We start from the raw sequence: 20,431 nt of genomic DNA, 5'->3' as shown, positions 1-20,431 counted from the left end.
CCATAGGATAGATTTCTAGAAATCGAATATCTTTGTCAATTAGTACTTAAAATTTCAATTTCGATACAGCTTCTAGAAAGGCTGTACCACTTTACATTGTGCAGGGTGCGTAGTCACAGTGCTGTCTCCAATACTGTATGATACTTGTTATAGTCTGGTGTTACTACATTTTTAGTTTGTATTTTTATGATGACTAATGGACAGTTTTTTCTTGTGTTTATTGGCCATGTTTATCTCTCTTTTGTGACTTGTCAATTCATCTCTTCTATCTTTTTTTTTTTTTTTGTGAGACAGCATTGTTCTGTCACCCAAGCAGGAGTCCAGTGGTGCAAGCTTGGCTCACTGGAACCTCCACCTTCTAGGTTCAAGTGATTCTCCTGCCTCAGCCTCCTGAGTAGCTGGAATTAAAGGCACATGCCACCATGACTGGCTAATGTTTGTGTTTTTAGTATAGATGCAGTTTTTCCATGTTGTCTAGGCTAGTCTGGAACTCTTGAGCTCAAAATGATCTGCCTGTCCCTGCCTCCCAAAGTGCTGGTATTATAGGCATGAGCCATTGTGCCCAGCTCCATTTTTTTTTTTTTTCTTACTGGCCTGTGAGGGATCTTTTTACACAGTAACATTTTGTTATATATGTAGCCAAGCATTTTTTTTTCCTGGTGTGCTATGGGAAGCTGAATTGTAAAAGAAGGTCCTGACTTATCTGAGAATCCGAGAGATTCTGGAAAGAATGTGGTCACCCGAGCACAGACCAGCCTCATCCTATCAAGGCCCTTTGCTAAGATGGTTCCCTCAACTGTGAGGATAAACTGTGAGGATAAACAGAACTCCCTTTGGGAATCTAGAGGAAATTACCACACACTCGCATGCTTCAGGTTCCACACTGAAGATCAACAGCATATGGAATATACCTTAGGAGTGCCTTTATTTATGGTATAGGAGATCACTTCAAGGAACCAGTTCTTCTTGAGAAAATAGTGCGGCCAAGTGAAAAACAAAAGAAAAACAATAAAGAATTTAAGTTAGGGGAAGAGGAAATAAGGAAGAAACAGATCTAGAGAAATTTACATTCAAGTCTAGGTGGAAATGGAAATTATTATGAACTCATATATGTTCAGAAAAGATTCTTGATTACCATAAGGATATGTTTACAGAAGTATACTAAAAATTATATATGGGAATATTTATTGAAAGATTGACTCTAATAGCAAAAGGTTTAAAACATCTAAATATCCTTCAGTGGAGAGCCAGGTAAATCAGTTATGATATATCCATATGATAGATTTTCTACCAGGAATATTATTTCCTTTATGCAAGCCTCCTTCCTCCCCTTTCCTTATAGTTGGCTTCTGTTCAGCTTGTTGTTACTTCCTCACGGAAGGCATTTCTAACATCCCTGACTAGATCCAATACCCCTGTTATGCTCTCTCATGCCACCATGTACCTCCCCTTAGCATTTGTTAGTTGCAGGTCTAAATAATTTATTTATATCTTTACATGATTAATATGTTTTACCCCCACTCAACTGTAAACTCCCTGAGTGCTGGGACAAAATTGGTTTCTGATCACCGTTACAGTCCCCTAAAGCCACATATAATACAATGAGCAAAGTGGTGAGTAGTTGTTGAGATAGATGAATTGTGTGATATGAAGTACATCTATTCGTTAAAAAATAAGAATTGGCTGTCTACAGTGGCTCACACCTGTAATCCAGCATTTTGGGAGGTCAAGGTGGGAGGATTGCTTGAGCCCAGGCAGGGAGTTTAAGACCACCCTGGGCAACAAAGTGAGATACCCCATTTCTACAAAAAAAAAAAAAAAAAAATTAGCCAGGCATGGTCCCAGCTACATGGGAGGCTGAGGCAGGAGGACAGCTTGAGCTCAGGAGATTGAGGCTGCAGTGAGCAGTGTTCACAGCACTGCATTCCAGCCTGGGCAACAAAGCAAGACCCTGTCTCAAAACAATAAAGATAATTTTTTTTAAAGTATGGCTATCAGAACTGATATGGAAAATGTATTAGATATTCTGTTAAGTGCAAAAGTAAATGGATAGAATTCTTATTCCCATTTTTGCCAAGTCGTGTAGATATAAGCTGATATATGTTATTTTTTTTCTGAAAGGAAATAAAAAATGACTTTTTAGGTTAAAATGGTGAATTGAACACACTCCTCATTCAATTCCCTCCTAAAACCACTCAAAAGCTACAGTAGAAGTTTAGCTTTTTATAAAGTGATATAAAACTAAGGATTTCCACTTCATCAATTGCAGACTAGATAGTTTACATCAGTGCTGACTATTAAGACAACTAGAAAAACTCTACAAACTATTTTTTGAGCTTGTTTCAAAGGCATCACAAAGTGAATGAAGCGTAAAGAATTCCCAGTTTGTGACCTGGAGAAAGGCAGAAATGGAGAGAGGTGAGACCAGTATTTGGGACTGTTTCTTTTTTAAGGATATTCATGAATTTCAAAAGAGGTTAAGAGGTTGAGCAGCCCTCTTGATAGCCTTGTGTGACTAAGCTAAAAAAGTTAGTGTTCAGGGCTTGCCAAGGAGGATGTGAGTGCTAGAAGTCTTCTGTCCACTGCTTTGGGACCCTCAAAAATTGCATCTATGCAGGAGTTAGGGTGAGCTGGGAATAGAACAGCTCTGGAAAGGAATATAGCCTACCTTCAAATCATTCAATCCCTGAAAGTTTAAATAAGGAGGCCCAGGCACCTGAAGAGAACAAACCTCTCTAGACTAAGACAACATCATGTAGGACCTTAAATGATTTCTACAAATAGTCTTTTGAATATGGTACGTGGCTCACAACCAGAAATAACCAGGCATGTGAGGAGATAGAACAACATGATTGAGAACCATCAGAAATTGCAAAACTAAAAACAGACCCTCACGTTCTCCAGATGGTGGCTGTATCAGATCAGACTTTCAAATAACTATGCTAACAAAACAAAATATGACTATGTTTACTGTGTTCAAGGACCTAAAAGTTTAGACTGAGAATTTTAGCAGAAAACTGTGAATTATAAAAGGGGCATCAGTACCTTGCCAAAAGTGACTAGCAGATTTGATAAAGTACCCAAAGAAAGTTCTGGACTGAAAAATAAAATAACAAATTTAAAAACTCAAAAGATGAATTATTCAACAGCAGAGTCAATAAAGCTAATTGTAGAATAAGTTCACTGGAAGATAGGTCTCAAAAGAAACCATTTAGAATGAAGCATGAAGAGGAAAAAGGAAAATACAAAAAAAAAAAAGAAAAAGCATAAGAGACATACAGGATACCATACATAGGCCTTGCATACATGTGTTTGGAGTCCCAGAGAAGAAGAGAGAATGGAGGAGAAGCAATATTTGAAAAGATGATGAGTAAAAATTTTCCAAAACTGCTAAGACATTAAGTCATATATTAAAGACCTATAAATGGAAGAATACAAATACACACGGTACTTAAGCACATCATAATGCTTAAGATGAAAGACAAAGAAAAAAGCTTGGCTTGGTATGGTGGCTCACATCTGTAATCCAACACTTTAGGAGGCTAAGGCAGGAGGATCAATTGAGTCCAGGAATTCAAGGCTTCTGTTCAGTTGATTTAGCAGTGAGCTATGATCATACCACTGTACTCCAGCCTGGGGACAAAGTGAGACTCTGGGCAACTGCCTCCTCTCCAAGTCTAGAGGCTAATCTCTATAAAGTATAAACACAAAGCTTTGTGAATGGAGGATACAATTAAGGGCATCAGTACCTTGCCAAAAGTGACTAAATGCATACCCTGTTCTCTAACAAAGGCCAACCCTGATCACTGGATGTAAAGCACAAAGTCAGCAATCTCTACCTACCAATTCTGAAATTGTTTTAGTCCCTTACTCTTAATCATGAGTGAACACCAAGGATTATCAACACCTAAGGGAAGTCTTTGAAGAGACAAACCACAACAACAAAAAAGCAACTTAAATGAACTTGAAATTCTGAAGAACATTCAAAACTCTAAACAGGAAGAACTGACTGGGCGCGATGGCTCACACCTATAATCTCAGCACTTTGGGAGGCTGAGGTGGGCAGATTACCTGAGCACACGAGTTCAAGACCAGCCTGGGTAACATGACGAAACCCCATCTCTACTAAAAATTTAGAAATTAGCCAGGTGTGGTGGTGCATGCCTGTGGTCCCAGCTACTTAGGGGCCTGAGGTGGGAGGATTACTTGAACCTGGGAGGCTGAGATTGCAGTGAGTGGAGATCTCCCCACTGCACTCTAGCCTGACCAAAAGAAGGAGACCCTGTCTCAAAAAACAAACAAACGAACAAACAACTTACATATTTCCTATTCTTTCCCACCACAAACATAAAAATAAATAAATAAAAAGGAAGAACACCCAGTTGGGCATGGTGGCTTACACATGTAATCCCAGTACTTTGGGAGGCCAAGGCTAATGGATCATGAGGTCAGGAGATTGAGACCATTCTGGTTAGCACAGTGAAAGCCCGTCTCTACTAAAAATATAAAAATTATCTGGGTGTTGTGGCATGCACCTGTAGTCCCAGCTACTTGGGAGGAGAATTGCTTGAACCCAGGAGGTAGAGGTTGCAGTGAACTGAGATTGTGCCACTGCACTCCAGCCTGGGAGACAGAGGGAGACTTCGTCTCAAAAAATAAATAAATAAATGAAGAATGATTATATCCCCTGAAAGAGAAGCTATTGAATCCATTAAACAAAAAACATACTGTTCCTGTGAAGAGCTTTGCACGCTGTTCTGTCCTCTGTTTTAGTTTCTTGTTTTTGGCATCATTTGTTCCACAAATGATAATCTTTGTCTAATGTTATTTTCATGATCTGTGAGAGCAGAAAACGTTGAATGCTCATAGATGTAAATTAATGTAAAACCATACACTTTTAAGAAATGAAACTACTGACAAAAGGAATCTGTAGTCCAATGTTGTATCATGATACCAAAGATGTCCCTTATAAGATAATAGTCTGTTTCTCTCATTGCATTTCACTTTGATTTTTTTCCTCTTTTCCATGCAAACTTAAATTTCTCTTCTTATTTTTCTGTCTTCATCTCCTTGTTTCTTGGTGTCTCTTCTCTCTGAAGATCGCTACATTCCAAGCTATCAGAAAGGTATCCGACTAAACTGTGCTAAGGGCTTAATGCTTATTCTCTGTCCCACCACAGCCTGTTGGTTAGAGTTTTAAAGTTGGTAGTTGAATAATTTCAAATAGGTTCTCCATCCTCCCCTTCAGTTTTAATGTATATGTTTTCTCAGGACCTGTTGTATGATCCGGCAGGGTGTTGAGGGTTAGAGATGAGGAAGGAGAGGCCATGTTTCTTTTTCTGACTTTTGACTGTAGTCCCCTGGTGCATGCTGGACCGTGGCTTCTCATGTGTGGGCTATTTTCAGAATCTTAGATGAGAAAAAGCTGTAAGTCTTACATTAACTTTTTCTGTTGTTGCTTTTTAAAATAGTGCACAGTTGTCAGTAATGCTGTGAGGCAATAACTCACTAATGTAAGTGAAGATTATAGAATGAAAGCAGCCCTTACTAAGTTCAGGAAAGCTAGCTGGGTGTTGTGTTTACATACGGAAGACAGCTGCTGGAATGATCACGTGCCATCTGGCAGGCCAAACCCTGTGCCCTAAGGTGGCCCACAGCATTCTCAAAAGAGGTCTTTGCTGCAGCAGCTTTCTTTGTGAGGTTTGTGTGTGTGTGTGTGTGTTTTGTGTTCTTCACTGTGTTCTACATTTCACAACCACAAATAAGTTCCTGCCTCTCATAGATCCACCCAGTCTGTCTTTTTTGTGGCCTCTCATTTTTTACTTCATCTTTTTATCTTCTGGGTTATTTTTTCTCTTGCTCCTTAGAACTTCCTGAGATTTTTGTTTAAACAAACTTAAACCTTCATTTCCTTTTTAAAAAGCAATTGTTTCTTTAGCTTAGGACACTTCATCCTGAATTTTTTAAAGGCAGTCTATTAACACATTCCTTTAACTTATGTATTCTTTGTATTCTCTAAGGAAGCACTACAGTTCGTAAGGAGATCATCAGGAATAAGATCAGAGCCATTGGGAAGATGGCACGGGTCTTTTCAATTCTTCGGTAAGGATGTCTGTCATTACAGTGTGGATTAAAGGCATTTTGAGAGTAAATTAGAAGTCGAATTCAGAGCAGTTTTTTTAGAATTGGAATTTGGTATTGAAACTGCAGGTCTTTAGGTTGAGTGCAAATTGAATGAACATGTTAAAGTGACTAAAAATGTTCCAGCAGACATTCATTTATTAGTAGCTTAGACATAGTGAATGTAGTGGTTTAGTGTGGACTCCCCAACCAGATTGCCTGTATTCAAATTCTGGCTCTACCTCTTCTTAGCTGTGTGATCTTGAGTGTCGTCTCTGTGCCTTAGTTTCCTTGCCTGTAAAATAGAAATAATAACAGACCCTAACCACAGGTTGTTAGGTGTATTGAATGGGATAATATATGGGAAATGTTAGAACACTGCCTCAGTGTGAAGTGCTTCTAATTGAAAAACAAAAACTGGCTGATTGTTTAAAATGAAAATATTTGCGGAAAACATCCCTTGCTTTGAGTCCGGGAAGGGTTAGGAGGTAGGAGAACCTGTCTTCCATCTCTGTTCTCTTTCTTCACTTCCTTCAATATCTTTGATTGCTGAGTGGTGGGCTCCCTGGCATTAACCCAGGGCTTTGGTCTTCCTTTGCAGGCAAGAAAGTGAGAGTGTGCTGACTCTGAAGGGCCTGACTCCCACAGGCACGCTCCCTCTGGGTGTCCTCTCAGGAGGAAAGCAGACTATTGAGACGGGTGAGTATGAGAGCCCTCCTCCGTGGAGATGTGCTCCCGTTACCCAACAGTCAGTGCGCACGTACAAATGGGGGCTTTCCTCAATAAATGCCATGAGAGCAATTGGTTATACCATCTGGGGGAAATAAATCTTCACTCCTACTTCCCTCATACAGGAAACCAAATCAGAATGGCTTGTTATAACTTACATGTAAAAAGCAAAAAACAGTGAAATGAGAAGAAAGCATGGAGAGTAGATGCTGGGGTAGGCAGAGTCCTTAAGTAGGATGCAAAAAGTACCTTAAAAGAAAAAGCCCAGTTGAATCTCATTAAAATTAAGAACTTCTCTTCTTAAGAATACATGATTAAGAGAGGAAAAAGGCCAGACACAAAATGGAAGAAAATTTTTGCAGCATATATGTCTGACAAAGTCCTTATGTCCAGAATAAATAAAGAACTATAAATCAATAGGAAAAAACAAATTTCAAAAATGATCAAAAAATGTAAACAGGCACTTCACAAAAGAGGACATCAAAGTGGCCAATAAACATATGAAAAGATCTTAATATAGTTACAGTTTTTCATCTGGGAAATAGACATTAAAACCACAGTGTGGTGGCTCACACCTGTATGTAATCCCAGCACTTTGGGAGGCTGAGGTGGGCAGATCCCTTGAGGCCAGGAGTTCAAGAAAAGTCTGGCCAACACAGTGAAACCCCACATCTACTAAAAATTCCCAAATTAGCTGGGCATGGTGGCACACTTCTGTAATCCCAGCTACTCAGGAGGCTGAGGCACTAGAATCACTGGAACCTGGGAGGTGGAGTTCCAGTGAGCCAAGATTGTGCCACTGTACTCCTGCCTGGGCAACAGAGCGAGACTCTGTTTAAAAAAAAAATCACAGTAGGTACCATTACATACCCACTAGAAAGGCTAAAAATTAAAAGTTTGGGCCAGAGCATGATGACTCACACCTGTAATCCCAGCACTTTAGGAGTCTGAGGTGGGAGGATCATTTCAGGCCAGGAGTTCAGGGCTGCAGTAAGCTGTGGGTGTGCCACTGCACTTTAGCCTGGGTAACAGGGCAAGACTCTGTCTCCAAAAAAAAGTCTGACAGTACCAAGTATTGGTGTGTTTGTGGAGAACTAGAACTAGGTACATTGCTGGGGGGGGGCTTATAAATTGGTGCAAGCACTTTAGAAAACTATTGGGCAGGAAAGCTAAACGTATGTCTACCCTGTAACCCAGCAGTTCCACACCTGGCATATATCCAAGAGAAACTAGATATGTTCACCAAAGGATATGCATAGGAATGTTCACAGGAGCTTTATTCATAATAGCTCAAAGCTGGAAACAACCCAAATGTCCATCAGTAGTAGACTACATAAATAAACTGTATTTCAAAATATAAATAAATAAGTAAACTGTATTCTATTTATACAATGGAATATACTCAGCAATAAAAAATAGCACAGTGTGGACACATGCTACAACATGGTTAAATCTCACAGACATTACAGTAAACTGCAAAAGCCAGACACAGAAGAGCACAGACTGTCTGATTTATATAATGTTTAAGAACCGTCGGACTAATCAGTGCTAATAAAGTGAGAATGTCACTTCCTTTGCTGGGAGAATATAGTCCCAGAAGGGCACAGAGAACATCTAGAGTGTTAGGAATGTTCTATGACACTATCAGGGTGGTAGTTATACGTATGTATACACATGTAAGAATGTATAGAGCTGTACAAATTTGTGTACATGCTATGCCTCATGTATATTTTGTACCTTACTGAAAACAATCTGGGGGGGTGGTCACAGTTTCTCAATCAGAGAGAGAGTTTGCCTCTTTCCCTGCAGCCATATTCTAGTCCAGTGCCACAATCACTGCTTCAATCAGAGTACCAATTCTAAAAATTACCTGGGAGCTGACTTCTTAGGAAAGGACTTTCTGGAATCCTGGAATAAAAAGATCGATGTTTGTGAGAATAAACATACAAGGGGAAGAGACAGGAGATCACGTCACTGGGTTACTAACTCTAGGTATGAAAATTGGCATTGAAGCATTAATATCTTAAACTACAGTTTCACTGCTTTTTTTGCTCCCCATGTTTTGTTTAATTGTTTCAAGTTTTTTTTTCCATATCATCCTTCATCTGGCCTTTTTTCTTTTTTTCCAAGAGACAGAGTTGCTCAGGCTAGAGGCAATGAGTATCACAGCTCACTGCAACACCCAGTTCCTGGCCTCAAGCAGTCCCCCTGCGTGAGCTTCCTGAGTGGCTGGGACTACAGGTGTGTGCCAATGTGCCTGGCCATCCTACCATTTATAGGAGTCCTTTTTCTTTGGTAGAAATTTCATTGCTATTGACTAATAGGGACAAACCCCTTCTTCTTCTTTTTTTTTTTTTTTTGAGACAGAATCTTGCTCTGTCACCCAGGCTGGAGTGCAGTGGTGCAATCTTGGCTTACCACACCTTCTGCCTCCTGAGTTCAAGCAATTCTCCTGCCTCAGCCTCCCAAGTAGCTGGGACTACAGGCGCGCGCCACCATGCCTGGCTAATTTTTTGTATTTTAGTAGAGATGGGGTTTCACTGTGTTGTCCAGGCTGGTCTCAAACTCCTGAGCTCAGGCAGTCTGCCTGCCTTCGCCTCCCAAAGTGCTAGAATTACAGGCATGAGCCACCATGTCCGGCCCTTTTATTCTTCTTATAGGATTAAATTCCTCCTCTTTTAAATTGAATACTGAAATATTAGATTTCAGCTGTTTAGAAGGAAGACTGAACATTTTCTTTTTGGAAGTATGGTTTATTTTCCTAGTTCCTTTAGTTTCACAGAAAGTATCAGTAAACTATTTCTGGTTGAATACTTTTCTCAAATAAATGTGTAGTTTTTTTGTAAGCAGAATATGTTCCCACCATTGCTTTGCTTGGTAATTAGTCCTGTGACATATTCTGAGAGCAACTCTAACAAAGATATGTTAGAATGATAGGCAGTAACACAGGTTAAGAGAAAAAAAAAAAAGAAGAATGTCCTATAGCATCCTTATATGAACATTATGAAAATTTGCTGATTCACAAAGTTTTTGTTTTCATCTAAACCAAATTTGTCTAGACCTTAAGAGAGCAAATCCGCAAATTAGGGCCAAGTAACAGATGTATATAGCTTTGTTATTTGGAAATTTGCTTCTAATTCTTGATCACCTTTGGGACTCAGCCCCATCATATTAAATTTCTCTCTGTTCCTGAGTTGAATATGAGTGTTTTAATCGATATAGGACAACTTATTGATACTTCCAAAATTGACAGAAATCTTCAGTAATGTGTGAGAACAAAGGTAATGTTGGAGCCAACTTTTTAGAGATTCTTACTGATTCACAGGAAGTGAGTTTATTTTGTTATTTTCACATCAGAGTCTTGGTTCTACTGGCAAACTGGAGCATTAGCTTAAAAAGACCTTTTATTGTTCATATAACTTTACTTGGAGAGCTTTCAACCAACAATATCCCATATGGCAATGTAACATACTCATGTATGCCCCACCCTGATCTAAGAAGGATTGGCATGAGTTACAGCATACATAAAACACAGTGGATAAAATAAATGTGCTTGGAAATTGAAGCACAAAGAAAAACAAAAAGAAAGCCAATAATCAGCCACAAATTTGACTCTAAGCATCCTAATAGCCAAAATAGTGGGGAAAGCCAAGGACAGAACAAGATTCACAAAGACCATCAGATTAAAACAGATCGGTTATAAATTGGACTACATCAAAATTAAAATCTCTTGTACTGCAAATGGTACCATCAAGAAAATGAAAGCCGGGCACTCATGCCTATAATCCCAGCACTTTGGGAGGCGGAGGCAGGTGGATCACCTGAGGTCAGGAGTTCAAGACCAGCCTGACCAACACGGAGAAACCCCATCTCTACCAAAAATACCAAATTAGCCGGGCATGGTGGTGCACGCCTCTGATCCCAGCTACTCAGAAGGCTGAGGCAGGAGAATTGCTTGAACCTGGGAGGCAGAGGTTGCGATGAGCCTTGATTGCTCTTTTGCACTCCAGTCTGGGCAAGAAGAGCAAAACTCCTCAAGTAAAAAAAAAAGAAAAGAAAAGAAAATGAAAAGACAACCCACAGAATAGATGTAAATGTTTTCAAATTGTATATCTCCTAAGAGATTGGTATCTAGAAAATATACTCTTACAACTGAATAATAAGATAATCGAATTAAAAATGAGTAAAGAATTGAATTAACATTTTTCACATGAAGACATACAAATGGCACATTAAATGATGTTTGACATCATTAGACGTTCAGGAAATGCAAATGAAAACCACAGTGGATACCACTTCACAGTCAGTAGGATGGCTGTGAAAAGACAGCAGTTAATAAGAAGTGCTGAGAATGTGGAGAAATTGGGACCTTCTTACACTTCTGGTGGGAATGTAAAATGGGGCAGCTGCTGTGGAAAACATACTGACAGTTCTTCAAATGATTAAACTTGAGTTAACATATTACCCAGCAATTCCAGTCATAGCTACATACCCCACAAAGAAATAATGAAAATATGTCTTTGCAAAAACTTGTACACACATGTTCATAAATGGCATTTTCATAATAGCCAAAAAGTGGAAACAAGCAATTGTCCATAAACTGGATAAACAAAATATGGTTTACACAACGGAGTACTATTCAACCATAAAAGGGAATGAAATACAGGTATATATGTCAACATGACTGAACCTTGACCACATATTATATGATGTCACTCATATGAAATGTCCAGAACAGACAGGTCTACAGAGGAAGTAGATTCGTGTTCGACTAGGATTAAGGGGAAGAGTTGAGGGAAGAAAATGGGAAGTGACTGCTAGTAAGTGTGGGGTTTCTCTTTGGAGTGATAAAAATGTTCTAAGTACAGATTGTGGTGAGGTTGCACAACTAACTATATTAAAACCATTGACTTGTATACTTGAAACAAGTGAATTTTGTGGTATATGAATTCTGTTTCAGTTCAGATGTTAAAAAGAAAAAAAGTTGAGGTAGTTTGATATATTCTTATAATGGCCCTTATGGCAGGCTGCTATCTTTATAGCCAATGTGAATAGCAATTCTGGGAGGGCCCAAACAACATAATATCATACACATTTTACCACATGGCTTTTAAGCTCTAATTAGACCAACACTCAGTATACAGTTTCAGCAGTGCTTTCTTCTCCCACTTGCTAACAGTTACATCAGTGATGGTGCTGTTAGGCACTGTGGCTTTCTCGTAAAGTGTATTTGTTCTACTTAAGGAGATTAGAAAGGGTGTGACAGTGATTTAATACATGCCTGCCTATGGTTGACAAGTGAAAGCACTTCATAAGTAGATTCCAGTGATCCATTTTTCACATTGTGTTAGGTAGTTAATGTAGTTCTTTCAGTTTCTCTTCCCATATTGATATATAAAGCCTTGGGAATAGCAGCAAACTGTTACTGCTCATTATTCTTCCCTGTCTTCTTTTGGCAAACTGGTACTGGAGTAACTGACAGGTTCTCCTAATAGGATCTTTCTTGCCACCCCCTGTACCTTTTCATATGTTAGAGTTTATACTCTCTGAGAAAGGAGATGCAAGGCAGTTTACCTGTTGGTACTAATTTTTAAGTTACTTCCTTTTCCATTGCGAAGAAAATAGAGGGCTTTCTTAGTTATTGGCCTGCTCTCTTGAACACTGTTTGGAAGCCATATGGATTGGAAATATCAGCCTCCCCTATATTTTTAAGCCCAGATGGGTTCACACATTTGCATTAAGAATTGAATAGTTATTTGCCTTTGTTAGCTTTATATTTCACTCCTGGACAAGAAATAACCCTTCACATGGAATCTGTTTATCTCTCCTTCCAAATGCCAGTCTACTATTCAAAGGCTACTCTTTTTTTAAAAAAAGAAGTAATTAGTAGGACAGTTGGACTCCAAATAAGATAGTCAAGAGCAATAAGATGTAGTTGTAAATAAGCTTTTCTAATAGGACCCAGCAGTAGCTTATTTGGTATCACATGAGCTATTCTATAATCATCTTTAGATGATTGTGATGTCAAATTATTTGATTCTTCATGTTATGATTTGTGGATGTCAAGATATAAAGTAGCAGTTGGCTATTTAAAATGAAGAGAGCAATGTTCCCATGCCACCCGAAATGGTAAAAATATTAGAAACTCTCCCCACCCCATATTCCTCCCACCCCAGTTGAGTCTCTGGCAATAATCTTCTCACTTCTCTAACTAGTTGACTTTCATTATGGATGGAGATAGGCTAGAAGACGGGACCCTGGGATGGCTGTGCTGCCAGCAGTGCTGTTGGTTACTCACTCTTTTTCTGTCTTCGTTTTTGCATGCTACTGCTCCTGCCCTCTTACAGCCACAGTAGAAGCGGTAGAGGCCCGGGAAGGTATGGCCATATTACTCTGATAGATGTGATCATGTGTCTGTCTACTGGTTTTTCAAAGCTTTATCAACATTTCAAATATTTTATTATTGCATCACCAAAACTGTAACAGTGAGAAAGGGAATAGCTATTTCTAGGCATGTTCACAAAGCAGGTGTTTCCTTTGTGTCCTGTCTTTGCATTAATTTTAAATAAGCTTAACCACAGCTACAGTTTTTTCTGGGCTCTGTCAGCTTTAATGCAATGGCAGAAGCTTAAGTAATTGGTCATGAGAGGTCAAGTGGTTTACTCCTGTATCTCTTCCATGTACAAGAGACATCCATTTGATTCTCAAGAGAGCCAAACAGGTCAGCCTCTTTAATGATTCTAAAATATTTCAAGAGCAGATGCAGAAGTAGACTGGAATTTAGTTCAGTTCATTACTAAGGTTGCCCTAAGGTAGGCAAGTTAAATTAACTTTGTTTCTATGAAAACCATTGGAATTGATAAACTTGTATTACACATTTAATTGTTTTATTAGGTAAGATGGTTTCAAAATGGGAATGCCTTTCCTTGGTGATACAAAAGTTGAATCAGGAGGAAAACATCTGGAAGCTATTTTTAAGTTTTTAAGTTACGTACAGCTCCTGGTTGTGCAAGATAAAAGCCTGTCCTAACAAAAAGATGAGCTCTTTCGTTACTTTTTTTTGGTGATCTATGTGGTCTTTGGGCTAAAAGCGACTACTCTGGGTGTAACTTGTTCTGTTATTCTAGTGTTGCCTTTTTTCTAGCATTGAGCACTTTTCTGGTGCATAAGATACTCTTTCTCAAATGTATTGGGGCCCAGTAAGTACTTGTTAGCTTTTTGTCAGGTGTATTTCTACCATGATTATGCATATAGAGCTTTTATGAAAATTACTTTGACAATTTCAGCTGCCCTTTGGGCTTTAAGGAAACAGTAGCTTCAGGCAAGACTGATTCAGTCAAACATTGCCCGTGACCTTCACCAGACTTATGCTCCATAGCCACGTTTCTGTGTGTTTCTTTAGGAGGCTGCTGTGTGCTAAGAAACTTTTTCTTAAGCTTGTTGCTTTGCAGCCTAATTGGGCTCTCTCTACCCCCTTCCTGTTTTTCTGTAGCCATCAGAGGGTTCTCGCTTCAGCACAAGATCCGAAGTTTTGAAGAAGCCCGAGGTCTAGACCGAATTAATGAGCGAATGCCACCCCGAAAAGATACCGTACGCCCTGATGGGCCAATGAAATCTATAACCTCAGCCCAATCACATGCTGCGCACAGGAGCGACCAAGGGAAGAAAACCCAATAATGACTTAGAGCCCTGCTGTGGCTCAGGTGGATCTAAAACTCAAGAACAAATTTTATTTATTATTGGAAAATGAAACTAAAGCAACTCAAACAGCTTCAACCTGGAGGTGCATTTATAATTCAGTCTGCATTTGTTCTGTAAAAAAGGTGACTGTTTTATAAATTCTTTTAATTTATGTTCACTATATATAAAAAGTACATCTGTTTTGTTTTTCCCTTTTTTCTCCATAATTTTTAGAAATGAATCTGATTGTTGTCAACACATTTGTGAGGTCTTGTGCTGTAAAGGGGAACTTCCCCTAATAAAAGGGCCTTGGAAATCTCCACCCTGGGTTTCTGACTTGAACTAGTCAGCCTTCGTCATTTTGTTTGGAAGGTAATGTCTTTCATGTGAGACTAATAACTTTTAATTATTAGTCTCATTATTATTCAAATGCAAGATTTTTTTCCCCCCTTTCTGCTGGGTGCCATTGAAGAAAGGCCTCTTAGGTTTCAGTGGCTAAAACTGCTGCTCTTCTGATGGGAAACTGGATCATAGTAGAACTTCAAAGTGAATGATCCAAACCCAGTGATTTTAGGGGCGAAGGGAAATGTTTTCCACAATAACCTACTTACTCTGGACTCTCAGTTCCTTTAAATATGTTCTAGCAAAGCAAAATAAGAAATAACAAGGGATGTTCTTAGAGTTACTTAACATCTGTTTATCTAACCATGGTATGATTGGTTTAAATTTCCTTAGAACTTTGGAGGAGAAAGATTTTCAGAGAGCTTTCACAGTTGCCAGATTCTTTTGCTTTCACTTTTGAACCCCAGGTGACTTGGCCCATCTGTAAAGGAAGTCACTTTATAAATACCTGATTAATGCCCTCGGCAGCACCTTCCACGGCAAGATGTACATAGGCCCTTCTAGGCTGTTGGCATCAGCCCTCACATCTACTTTCCCATCAGCCTTCTGTTGTACCCTGTTGGTATTACTGAAGCCAGCGAGGGTATAGAAATTGACAGGGCAGAGTGGTCCCCTTATGAATGGAAGGTCTCGCTAAAGGACACTGGATAAGTGAGGATTCCTGTCTTCTATGTCAGTTACTCTTTAGGTTTAACGGTAATTCAGCCTCCATTAGCATATTTTGGAATGCAAAAAACAAGTGTTCGGATGTGTGAATTATCTTCCGTTAGTTTGATTTTCAAGTCACAGCCAACTAGTGAAGGAAGTTCTGGGGCTACTTAAACTCCCATTTTGGCCAGCCTCATTGCAGGAGCCATGTCATAATACTCATTGGTCAGTTCTGCATGAATGTGCGTGTCTGGGAACACTACATCAAAGCATGGAACGTGCACATTTATGGCATTCCTTAGTGTCATTTGTGATGTGGCAATCTAGCACTAAAGCAAGTATTTCAGACAGTGACACTTCATACTGGGAGTTTCCAAGAAACCAGGAAAACAAGAAACAACATAATTTTTTTTTTTCAAACAAACCATACTTTTCATTAGAAGAATGAAGACTTAGCCCATCTACCTCTGTTTCCCTATGCCTTTTTTTCTTAGCTTTCTTTCTTTTTGAGATGGAGTCTAACTATGTCGCCCAGACTGGAGTGCACTGACGCTATCTCAGTTCAATGCAACCTCCACCTACTGGATTCAAGCAGTTCTCCTGCCTCAGCCTCCCAAGTAGCTGGGACTACCGGTGTGTGCCACCATGTCTGGCTAATTTTTTGTGTTTTTAGTAAAGATGGGGTTTCACCATGCTGGCCAGGTTGGTCTCGAACTCCTGACCTAGTGATCTGCCCACCTCAGCCTCCCAAATTTCTGGGATTACAGGCGTGAGCCACATGCGCCCGGCCACCCTATACCTTTTTTTTTTCCTAACAGTTCCTGATTTGTTTATGGCAGAAATCAAGGCACTTTTGGGGACTGGAATCTGCCTGCATAAATTGCTCCATTAATAAAAAGATAGGAAGGAGATAAAAGATCTCTGAATGGGTTGTGAGTAAAACGTGTCAAAGAAGGGAGAAAGGTCTCAGGTAATTTCTTTCCTGATTGTCATTCAACTCAAATCAGGTATGAACCACCTAGATATCCTCATGCTCCTCTCTCCCAATCCTAGGATTAGAAAAGATCCTGTCTTTGGAAATTTCACTGATGAAAGTCATTCCACATGACAGACTGCAGAGTTGGTAGTCCTGTATCCCTTTCTCCTTTTCATTAAGGTTGTTTTTACATATATACAACCCACTCTTATGGGCCTCCATCCGCAGGCAGTAGTAGAAATAGTTACTGTAAATCTTTATATGCAAAAAGTAATATTTTGTTAACTTAAAAGGATGATTATTTAGTAATGGCTTCACTGTTGTCTCAAAAAGCAGAACAATAAAGCAAGTTTCCTTAACAGAAGCATCACAGAATCATATACAGTATTTCACTGGTTCCCTCTGAGCTGTCGATGAATCAGCCCGAGTAGAGAGGTAAGGGGTCCTGGTTCAAGAAAACCTGAGTGAGTTTTAGAACAGTACCAGCTCTTAGAGGAGGCTAGGTTTGAACATTCTGTTGAATTCTAAAGGTAAAGGTATCCCTTCTGTTCTGTAGAAGGCTGGGGTATGTATTTCAGCACTTTAGAAAGTTGTATACTAGGTGTGTCTCTGATACAGGCAGCTTCTTGAAGTGAGGCTCTTGATCCGTGTACCTATACACACCTGTGCACCTATGACTCAAAACCATTTAGAAGGCATGCACCTTAGGAGTAATGTTGTAATAACTACTTTTTCTTCCCTTGAGACTTCATTGGAGGGTTTTCACACATTTTTTAATGTTTTAATATAAACAACAGCTTCCAAGGTGGCTGGATGCCTGCCCTGTTTGCTCTAAGACTACTTTTCATGCCTAGGGCCATCATTGAACGGACATTTTAATTGCTGTCAAAGCTCTGCAGTCTTGGTGTTTTCAAAGCCCCTTCTGTTTTATTAAATCTTGCTCCCATATGTTCTAAAGATATTGGAAATAGTTTGTGTTCTCCTTCATAGGACCTTCCCTGTGGAAGGCCCACAGGGACCTTCTTTTTCTGTAACTTCTCCCATTTAGGAAAAGTCCCCAGGCATGTTAGGACTTCTTTGTAAACATTTCTGAAATACCATTTTGAAGATGATGCTTCACATGGACTAGGTTTCTCACTTTTGGTGACATACATATCACAGGACATTTAAATCGATCAGATGATGATTTCTTTTAAAAATTTGAAAACTCATCTAATGTAAGTTCAAAATATGTACCCCTTTTTGATCTCCATGTTCTGAATGTTTGGAGCAAGAGCAAAACATAAACCAAGTGTGTGTGTGTGTGTGTGTGTGTGCGCGCGCGTGTGTGAGCCTGCCTGTGCGTGCGTGTGTGTGAGACTGCCTGTGCATGCGTGTGTGTGCGTCTGCATGTGTGTGTGCGCGTCTCTTTAATAGAATGCTAAAACAAAAATAGCCTGTTTTCCTTAAACTCTCAAGGTGACACTTTGGTTACAAGTACAGACATTGCTGATTTGCTGTCTTTTTGGGACTAGATATTGATTGACAAGGTAAAAATTGCTTATCCCACTCTGATGAGCTTGATACTGCTCCTTGCCTAGGAGTAAAAGACTCAGCCACTCCAGGAACATCACTATTTTTCATATCTTTAATTGCCTTTTTTGGGTCTTCCATGAACAATTCAATGAAGCAAGTTTCAGTAAGCAAAGATTTGCCTTATTTAGCTTTCTTTGCCATCCTGATAACTTAGGGATGATTTCCTGACTGACATTTTTCAAAATAGGAAGAGAAAAACCCTCACTGTTTTGCAGTAGACTATTATTAAATGTCATTCAGGAGCAAGGATAAGATTTTTAAAAATTGGATAACTTCAGGGCCTTTTTAGCCTTTTGGCTCTTCTCTCTGAGTAACACAGTTTGAGGCAGCTAATCTCTGTAGGAAAAATATAAGCCATGTCTGCATGAGACAGCTGGCCTTGCTGTTCATGGTCATTACTCAGGAGTCTCTCAGCCTCAGAAGGAGTGAGGCTAACATCTGTTCCCTCTGCCTTGCCCAACTTTATGTAAATAAGGTAGCTGATTCCCCAAATTTTCGACTGTACTATATCTATAACGTATAAGCTCTTAAGAATTTTCATCTTGACCAGTCTGGGTGACCAATCAGTTACATTGATTTAGGAAGAGCTTGCCCTAGACTGGTTGATTCATAGTTTTGCTTTGTACTAATTTTCGGTTTTCCTCTCTAATCTCTGCATTGAAAATTATTTCCTAAGCTATAAAAACTTGTTGCAGTACCATTCTAGAATCCCCAGTGTGTGTTCTAGTTGTTATAGTAACAGTGGAACCCAAGTTTCTCCTAAAGCATTACACAGCTTTCCTTGCCCAGGCAGAGAAGATGTCAGAGGGAGGGTGAACCCAGGGCCCATCTGTGGGTATGAGCTCCAATTGCCTAAATTGTTTGTGGTTATAACCGTGGCTTCCACCTTGTCTGGTACATGAAACACATCTTTTCCGAGATCTGCTAGAAGGTGAGTCAAGGACAGCCTAGAAGGCCCAGCAGTGGATTGAGGAGGGTCAGGTTACCTGGAGGCTGGGTCCCAAGCACTGCCTTGCCATAGTCCCTTTCAGTGTTGCTGTGATGATACACCCAGAGGAAAGCTGTCAGAGCAGATGTGTGTAGAGGAAGAAAGTTGTGTAGTCGAAGGACAGTGTTGTTTACTCTTGAGTATGAGTAGGGAACTGTATTAACAATAGGGCTTTGTGCCATTGACAGAGTGTGAAAGAGGGAGCCTATGTTACGTTGGAACTTGGGACCTGACCTGCCTATATCTAGCCAGCCAGAGTGAATGGGGTCAGTGTTAGCTGCCTTCATCTATGCAGTCACAAAGGTAAAGATGATACTGGAGAGTATATTCCCTCCCAGGAGGCCTTGGCCTCACACCCCTGCCACCTTGACAAGACCTGCTAAATAACCCCTTTGTCTAAGACAGGGTATGCACCATCTCCTCTTCTACGGCCTCATGACAAGTCTAGGTGGCTTAAGATCAAGAAGTGAGGACATGGATGCCGACTGTCCCTCTGAGTAGCTCTAAAGTAGGGCCAAGCACACTGCCTTCCAGTAAGTTCTTGCCCACATTCCATCAGTCCCTTGACATAGATGTCTCCAAATGCTTTTTTTTCTGCATGTTAATGTGAAATGCATGTAATGAGGAGTAGGCCTACCATAGATCTTGATTTGGGGCAATAAAGATGTGTTTTTGTCACAGAACCTTTCTGAAGGAGACATTATAAACCCCCACTTTTCCTTTCTCAATGCATTGCGACCCCAATAGCTGTTTTTCCCAAAAGATCTGTCAGCAAACATTTTCCAAGAAGGGGTTCCAATATTCCTTTCTAAATGGCATGGTGGTCAGATGTGAGACTAGGCTGGTGGTGTGATGTTTTTTCAAGGTTCTTCTGAATGATGGGTTATTTGCTTGTGCTTAGAGATTGCCTACTGTTTCTTGCTTTCAGTTACATTAAAGAAAGTAGTGGAAATGTTACTGACTGGCCGAAATCATCTAATGTTTTTTTTTGTGAACAAGAAATTAACTTGTTAGAACTTTCGTTCTGTAAATTAGAAGTCTTCTTAAGATTAAAAAAAGAAGAAGACACCTTTAAATGATAACTTTATTGGCTCCCTGTGTCTTTATTTCCTGTATTTCTTGGTGGAAACACTTACATTTGGCTTTTACTCATTTAACAATTCCAGAGGCCAGGGGAAAGCCTGGCTTTTGATGTCTGGTCTGGTCTCTGATGATGCCAAGAAATTCCCCTCACAAGGGAAGGATTCCCATCACAATAAAAGGGACCTCTTTCTTTCATCTCTCCAGCCCTTTTGTTTTAAGGCAGCTATGCT

The 20,431-nt window shown here is 39.8% G+C and overlaps 1 protein-coding gene and 1 long non-coding RNA gene across 17 annotated transcripts in view; one reads left to right on the top strand and one right to left on the bottom strand.

The window, feature by feature from the left end:
• PPP3CC (protein phosphatase 3 catalytic subunit gamma) overlaps window positions 1–14,851 on the top strand; it is a 99,063-nt gene extending 84,212 nt beyond the window's left edge. For 4 of the 16 annotated variants that reach the window (XM_078347256.1, XM_078347253.1, XM_002756850.7 and 1 more), the window contains 4 exons: window positions 6,021–6,102; window positions 6,722–6,819; window positions 13,197–13,226; window positions 14,342–14,851. In XM_078347256.1, the coding sequence (XP_078203382.1) occupies window positions 6,021–6,102; window positions 6,722–6,819; window positions 13,197–13,226; window positions 14,342–14,526 (395 nt within the window). In that variant the 3' untranslated portion in view covers window positions 14,527–14,851. Of the gene's footprint in view, window positions 1–5,099; window positions 5,127–6,020; window positions 6,103–6,721; window positions 6,820–8,979; window positions 9,091–13,196; window positions 13,227–14,341 lie in introns of all 16 variants that reach the window. The other 12 variants (XM_035270028.3, XM_002756849.7, XM_054243747.2 and 9 more) reach the window with 7 other exon arrangements.
• LOC118146755 (uncharacterized) lies at window positions 6,281–19,248 on the bottom strand. The gene is made up of 3 exons (XR_004732684.3): window positions 19,117–19,248; window positions 8,720–8,757; window positions 6,281–6,415 (listed from the first exon to the last, which is right to left on the bottom strand). It is a non-coding gene; the product is annotated as an uncharacterized LOC118146755 (long non-coding RNA).
• Between the last annotated feature and the right edge of the window lie 1,183 nt (window positions 19,249–20,431).

Source organism: Callithrix jacchus, chromosome 13, assembly GCF_049354715.1.
Source record: "Callithrix jacchus isolate 240 chromosome 13, calJac240_pri, whole genome shotgun sequence".
Taxonomy (NCBI): Eukaryota; Metazoa; Chordata; class Mammalia; order Primates; family Cebidae; genus Callithrix; species Callithrix jacchus.
Note: the sequence above shows the minus strand (reverse complement) of the source record. Positions and strands in the feature narration are given on the sequence as shown.